General features: G+C 53.1%; 1 protein-coding gene across 13 annotated transcripts in view; it reads right to left on the minus strand.

Annotated features, from left to right (window-relative positions):
- Positions 1 to 6,819, minus strand: part of Ccdc9 (coiled-coil domain containing 9) — a 13,011-nt gene extending 6,192 nt beyond the window's left edge. For 9 of the 13 annotated variants that reach the window (XM_031385429.1, XM_031385427.1, XM_031385430.1 and 6 more), the window contains exons 1-7: positions 6,723 to 6,819; positions 4,630 to 4,681; positions 4,406 to 4,510; positions 2,913 to 3,011; positions 2,497 to 2,745; positions 735 to 818; positions 465 to 638 (exon numbers count right to left, since the gene is read on the minus strand). In XM_031385429.1, the coding sequence (XP_031241289.1) occupies positions 465 to 638; positions 735 to 818; positions 2,497 to 2,745; positions 2,913 to 3,011; positions 4,406 to 4,510; positions 4,630 to 4,635 (717 nt within the window). In that variant the 5' untranslated portion in view covers positions 4,636 to 4,681; positions 6,723 to 6,819. The other 4 variants (XM_031385432.1, XM_031385424.1, XM_031385423.1 and 1 more) reach the window with 4 other exon arrangements.
- Between the last annotated feature and the right edge of the window lie 746 nt (positions 6,820 to 7,565).

Here is a 7,565-nt window from a genome sequence, read left to right on the forward strand (position 1 = left end):
AGGATTGGGGATATAGCTCCCTGGTACATAGTTTGTATAGCATGTATGAGACCCTGGGTTATATTCCAACATGGAAAAAATGTCCAGCATAAATCCCTAACAAAGAAAACACTGGCAGCAGGTCATAATGCTACACAGCTTTAAGCTCAGCATTCAAGGGTATAGACATCTGTGCTGGGCTTAAAGCTACAACTCATGTAACTTGAGCTGGCCTGGAGGTCCAAGGACACCAGGGCTAGATGGTGAGACTCTCTACCTCAAAAAGAAAATAGAAAACACTGGCCAAGCATGGCAACCCAAATGCTTGAACTAGGTAGTGAGTTCCTAACCAGCCCAAGACCCTACCAAAATCCACCAAATCAAGCTAGTGCTAATCCTTGCAAAAAGCAACCCTGATCTGCCCATAACAGCCAGCCTAAAGCACAGCTCTCGGGAGCCCCACCACAGGGAGATGCAGCACGCACCTGTCGCTCCTGTTCCAAGCCAGAGCGCACCCGCTCAAAATCCGAGCCTCCCCAGTTGCGTCCATGCCGGCGGCTGCCTTCCCTGCGATCCCTCTCAGACTCCTCGAGGGGCCCACCCCGACGTCGGGGATCATCCAGGAAGTTGCGTACTGGGTTGGGCTCCAGCACCCCTTCCTGCAGCAGAAGAGCTAGCATGTGGGCAGGCTGGGAGGCACTGGGTGCTTTCCACTCAGCCCCCCCCCCCCCCCCCCAGGCTGCCTTGGTGCGGACCCGCTGGTTGCGCTCATATTCGGCAATCTTCTCCATCTCCTCATTCATCTTCTCGATATTCTGCCTGCGCCGCTCCTCCCACTCCTGGAGGGGGCAAGATGGCGCATGGCTGTCAGAAAGAACCACACAACTAGCTATACAGGAAAGACAGGACAGCCCAAATTCCCCAAGGACAGACAGGTGACAAAGGGTGCCTAACTTAAAACTCATGTGGATGTTGGGGGCCCTGGCACACCTCAGCCAGCACAGAAATGATGCACAGAGGTAGTGACTTGGCGAGTGACAGAGGAGCACTCAATCCTCACCCTTCCCTTCTGCGACACTATCACGCTTGACAAACAACAGGACTCTTGTTCCCCAGCCTCCACTGCTGGGGAGTGCGGCCAACAGAAATGTAAGAAAATGTGTTTTCTAGGGTGTGGTCAGTGCTCTGGTGCCCACCTGTGGACAACAGTCAGCAGGCTTAGCCTCCTGATCCACAGTACTTAGCTTAACACATGAGAGAAACCAACCCTGATTCTACTCAGCCTACTGCATCTGGTGTCTGCATGCACGGGCATGTTCATGCATGTATGTGTGGAGGTCAAAAGGGCAACTTAGATAGAGCACTAGTCTCATTTTCTTCTTTGGAGACAGTCTCACTATGGAGCTCTGGCAAGCCTGGAACTCACTAGCAGAGATTTGCTTGGCTTCCTCTGCTGGAATGAAAGGTATACACCACAGAACCAGGCCTATCCACCGTTTTTTAGACAGAGCCTCTCGCCGGCCTGGAGCTCACCATGTAGGTTGGCATGGCTGACCACAGTGCCCAAGGTCCACCTGTCTCCGCTGAAACTATTAGGGTACAGATTTCAAGCCTGTGTGGACTCATCTCGTCTGTGGGTTCTAGGGACCAAATGCAGGCCTTAAGCACTTTCGTGACCATCGTGACCAAGTTATCTCCCAGGCTTGCAATCCATGCAGCAGCAGCTCAGCAAACCCTAAGAGTCCATTTCTGGCGTTTGCTGAGTGCCTGCCCTAAGGCACAATGCCTGACAGCAGAGAATGCTTACTTACAATGCCCTTTGGATCTAACTGGCATTTCCTACAAGAGCAAGAATCTTTACTCCCAGAGAGAAAGCAACCTCACCAGGGCAGAGATGCATAGACCAGCTTAGATGCAAGTCCACACAAGCCATGAACCGAGGCCATTGGCTGCTGGGGAGTGGAGCAGTCACAGTAAGGCCACTACTCCCAACATGAATCTAAACACACAGACCGACACAATGTGAGCACAAAGCAGACTCTACACAGGAAACAGGCAGGAGCAGGAAGTCAGAATCAGAACCTCACACATACAGAGTGCTGGTCAAAATGGAAGAAGAGAACCCCTCTGAAAGCCGGCAGGAGGGACAGGGGACCCAAAGACAGAGGATCAGGGAGAAGCAAGCATTGAGAAAAGGAAAAGGGAAAGAAATGAACTAGATGGACACAGCAAGGCAGGAGGCCTGTTTTCCTAGCCACTGAGGAGGCTGTATAGGAAGATGCCAAATTCAAGGCCAGCCTAGGCAACCTAGTGAGATGATATTCTGTCTCAAAATAAAAGCTAAGGGCTAAGGATGTAGCTCAAGGGTAACACTACCTAACATGTACAAGGCCCCAAGTTCAATCCCAAGACCAGAAACATTAATGAGTAAATGAATGAATAAATGAATGAGTAAGTGAGTAGAAAACAGGGAACAGAAAACCTTGGCCTAAGCTTCATGGCCTACTTAGTGCCTACCTTGGACTTGCGATCAGAGGTTGAGTTGTCTCCTGCCCCTAACTGATGAGGGGATCCCCGGCCCCGGCCCCTCCGGCCCCGGCCCCCAGTACCCCCTCGAAACTGCTCCCCGGCACCATCCTCCCAGCCTCGGGATGCCCGGCCTATGCCTGCCCGGCCTCCCTGCTGGGGATGGGTCCGGCCCCCTCTGCTGGCCCCTGGGGGCCGAGGAGTCCCAGGAATCCTCCGTGAGGGACCCAGGCTCTTCTCCTGAAAGGGAGAGGAAAAAGAAATCAGTCAAAGGCTAGATAGACTGGAGCATCCTAGGCTAAGAGGCAGCTGGCAGGTCTTGGCCCCAGGCCCCAGGCCCCAGGCCCCAGGCCCCAGGCCCCAGGCCCGTCCCCATTCTGCAGATTCAGACATGCTGGGCTCTCCACCTCCACTGCCATATTCTCCTTTTCCATGGAACGGCTCTTCCGGGGGGCTGTCACTGCCACACCCTCCAGTTCAGCTTTTTTCCGATCCTCCTCAATCTCCTAGAAGCAAACACCCACGGGAATGCAGTGTTAGGGGTCCTGCCCACCAGCTGGACTCCCACCATCCTCTACATTTTCCCTGCACCTCTACTCAGGCTTCTCTCCAGAGCTTTAGACAATGGGTCACAGCATCTTCCATCAAACCCCTGCATGTTACTCTGCTGCTCCAAAGCCCCAACTGTGAGTTAGCCCATCAGTAAGAGCCAAATGCTTTCCCATCACCATGGAACCCACAGTGGGGGTCGCTCTCCTGCTCATTTGCACAGGTCTTCTTGCTTTTCCCCCCAGCCCTGGGGCTTTTGTACTAGCAGCTCTGCTCGAGTGAGTTCTGTGAGCCTGTAACCACTCAGGTTTCAAATGTCTCACCATCAACCTGCCTTTCTCTGTTCTCATCCCTGGCTTGGTAAAGCATGGGGATACCTGTTGGGACTGTTCTTGGATGCACCCCTCCTCCTAGCCTCCAGTGCTCCCTGGCATACAATCAAACCCAGCTTTTAGTTTTTTGTTTTGTTTTTATGAACGAATGCATGAAAAATGAGTCAATGAGGGCCACCCTTCTCCCAGGTCCCTTCATAGAAATAGCCCCACTATGTCCTCTTGGGTCCTGCTCTGGACCCTCACTTCTCTCCCCTTTCTAACCCCACCTGCCCTTGGTCACTGAGTCATGTCTATCCTCTCCCACTAGGGCCCCTGCCCCAGCTTTCTTCTAGACTCTAGAATGGCACCCCATCATCTACCACTTCATAGAAAAAAATGAGTCTCCTATTCAGATTATTCTCACCAGGTCTCACTCCCATTCAAAGCCCTCTATGGCTCCCTAGTGCCCTTAAGCATTCTCCAATCTATATGGCTGGCCCCTGATGACCTCCTACACCAGTTCTCCACCAGCTGACTTTCTAAGCCCTCTCTAGCATCCAAACATCTGGCCAAACTTCCCCCATGTGAAAGATAACCCAATTCCTTTCCTAATATTGAAGCACCCTTCAGTTCTCAGAATCCTCTCTACCAGAAAGCCCTCCCTAATGTCTTCAGGCTAGAGGGAGAGCTCTGGACTCCCACAGACCTATTAACTCCCCCAGCCCAGCCTTGTCTACTCTGGGTCATCACAAAGGGCAACTATGTCCCAAATTGGACAGTAAACCCTAAGAACAGGTCTGGGGACTGTGTCCCCAGGACCACTCAGCATTGAGCAGGGGTTCTGAAGGCATCAGTGAGCAGAGTGAATCAATGAATGAATGGATGGATGATAGGATGGAGGGAGGGAGGCCAGACCATGGCCTTTGGCTTGCATCCTGTGAGTGAAGGGGAAACATGAGAAAGCTTGAAGGGAGAGGTGGGGAAAACTCACTGCGGGGAGGAGAGGGGATGGGGTCTCCAGGGCAGGGCTAGGGCACCTGGTAGCGCCGGATAAGGGCCTCATTCTTCCGACGAAGAGCCTCGATCCTCTTGTCCAACTCTGCATCCTTCTCCTCCTTTGATTTCAAATCTAGTGTGGTAGCCTGTGGTAAGGAAGCAGTTGAAAGGTGGAAAGAAAAATCTTCCTATCACATGGGCATTTTACCCAGTACTTGAGGGTTTGGTCTCTGTAGCCCACCTTGCCCAACCCTCTCCGGCTCACCATCATTGGCTGTGATCTCCCTTACAGAAAATACATGTAGCACTAGAAGCTCCTGAGGGCAGAGAGAACAGTACATTAAGATCAACAGTATTCTGAAATGCTGTCTCCTCTCCTTTATTGAGGGTTCCAAAAATACAGACTCATAGAAAAATGCACTTCATCAAGGGTATTCTCAATACTAGCCTCACCTCTCTCCTAAAGAAACACAAATCCTGCCCTTCAGTTTTGGATCCATCCATGCAATTAGTCAGACCCACCTTGGGAAAATCCTGACCCCACCCCTGTAACTAATACTAATTCCTCCAAAGATGCCAGTCCAGGCTCCATTCCCTATGACAATTTTAGCCAGGATCTGGATCTCAAAAGGTCAGCTACAACCTTTCCTTCCAACCCGCAAAAGTAACTTCTAGGGGGCTGGTGGGATGGCTCCTGGAGTAAAGGTGCTTGCTGCCAAGCCTGAAAACCTGAATTCAATCCCCAGGACCCACAAAGTAGAAGGAGAGAACTGATTCCCACCAGTTGCCCTCTGACCTTGTGATCACGCATACATGCACAAAAATAAATAAATCATAATGAAAAACATGTCTAACTCTGAGACAACTTTAGTCCGTGGCTCCCCTAAGAATGATGCAGCCCAGCCCCCAGCATCCTAAAAAGGCACTCATCCTACCAAGGCAGAAAAGATTCAGCAAGCAGGCCCAGGATCCACTGCAGGGGCCTTCCTGGACCGGACTTGACCTTCATAGTGATACTCAACGCAGATGACAGAACTTCGACAGGCTTATAAGAGAAAACTGCCAGCAGCAACCGCACCCCTGACCTGCAAAAGCCTCTGTGGTCCCGCCCCTAACTAGGGAAAAACTTCAGGTCCCTCCTTTCCCGCGAGACTTCTGGCCCCGCCCACAAAAACCCACACTTTGGCACCACCTCCAATTTAACCGGCCCGCCCCCAACACTCTGGGAAACATTCCGACCCCGCCTCTGAGTCCCCTACTTCTCTGCTGCCCTGTGTTCTGCAGCGCTCCCAGCTCAGTAAAAACTTTCTAGCCCCATCCCCACCATTCACCATTCTAAACCCATACCCTAGCCCCACCCCTCCACTCCGCCATTCGCCATTCTCCACCAGCATCCTAGCCCAACCCGCGAAACCTCTGATATCTTAGCTCCAGTCTCAGCCAGCCCCTGGACCCTCTCCTAGCTTCTGGGCAAGGATCAAGACCCAGCCCTAGAACCAAGAAACTTTCTTGCCTCACGCAGGAGGTCTCCACCCCAAACACTAAGCCCCATCCACTAAATAACGTAACCACGCCCTAGCGCAGCAATCAATACCCAAAACACCGAGGACAACATTGCGGCTACACCATCAGCATCTTGGCCAAACTCAGCACAACGCTTCAGTTCAGTCATCACCTCTTCACTCAAAACCCAAATCCTGCCCCTTTCCCCACTCCCCTCCAAACTTTGGCCCCGCCCCTAGCAAGTCCACCCCCTTAGCTCCGCCCCTGTCCCGCATGACCACGCCCCCGTGGCCCTCACTACAGCAGACTAACTTGTAAGGCCCCAGCAATACCCTAGCCCCGCCCCAGTTCACCCCGCCCACCGCTTTGACCACTCCCCACTTCACCCGCCTACCGAGCAAACTCCACCCCTTACACGCCCAGCACTTTAGTCCCGCCCACAGTTTCCAACCTGCCAACGCCCAGACTCCGCCTCTTATCCCCACCCCACACTATTTGGTCCCGCCCCCAGCGTCTCCGCCCAACGTCCCGAGCCTGCCCCCAGGTCCTCTTAGCAAAACTCTGGCCCCGCCCCCAGCCCGGACGCAGCTTCGCAAGTCCCGCCCCACTCTGGCAGCCGCCAGGGCTCTGGGCCGGCCCGCACCCGTCGTCTGGCCCTGCCCACATGTTCACAACCCAGCCTCAGCACCCCTCAAGCAACGCATGTGGGCGTCGCGTCCCCGCCCCCCGCAGAGTACCCTGACCCCGCCCCCGCCGGCGGCTCGTCTCCCTGTCCGCGCGCGTTCACGCTCCCCTCACGTGGGCGAACAGGCCCCGCCCTCTCCGGGCGCGCTCCCGGCCCCCTCCCCCGGTCACCTGTCCCGGAGACCCCGCGGTGTCTGCGACTCCGGCTCCGTCCGCCTTCGCGTCCGCAGCTCCCGGGCCTCACTCGTCACTTCCGGCCGACACCACGTGAAGAGAGGAAATAAGTAGGGCACTTCCGGTCTTGACATCCCATTTCCGGGTGCCTTAAAGGGCCCGCACCCCCTCAGGCTCTGCAGAAGGTGGCTGGAGCGTGTTTCTTCTTCCTGGTGTCAGAGAATGGGTATATGGCTCTAAATCTCTGGGCTACTTTTTTTGGCTTAGACTTTTTCCACCCCGAGCCACTGGTTTCCGATTTTACAAAGTAAAAATCAGACATTATACAGGGGCCCCTGGAAACCTAAACTTGGTTTCATTACTTCTTACTAATGAAACCTTAATTATAGAAACTGTAACCACTTCATAAAAATATACAATTTTTAAAAATCAACTATACAGCCAGGCAGTAGTGGCACACTCCTTTAATCCCAGCACTTGAGAGGCAGAGGCAGGCGGATTTCTGAGTTCGAGGCCAGCCTGGTCTACAGAGTGACTTCCAGGACAGCCAGGGCTACAGAGAAACCCTGTCTCGAAAAAACAAACAAACAAACAAACAAAAAATCAAGATAGCAGTGGTTAAGAGCATTAACTGCTCTTCCAAAGGTCCTGAGTTCAATTCCCAGCAACCACATGGTGGCTCACAACCATCTGTAATGGAATCCAATTCCCTCTTCTGTTGTGTCTGAAGATATGCATAAAGTCTTAAAAATATATATTTTAAGCTGGGCAATGGTGGCTCACGCCTTTAATCCCAGCACTTGGGAGGCAGAGACAGGTGGATTTCTGAGTTCGAGGCCA

This window comes from Mastomys coucha, unplaced genomic scaffold (assembly GCF_008632895.1).
Source record: "Mastomys coucha isolate ucsf_1 unplaced genomic scaffold, UCSF_Mcou_1 pScaffold21, whole genome shotgun sequence".
Classification (NCBI taxonomy): Eukaryota; Metazoa; Chordata; class Mammalia; order Rodentia; family Muridae; genus Mastomys; species Mastomys coucha.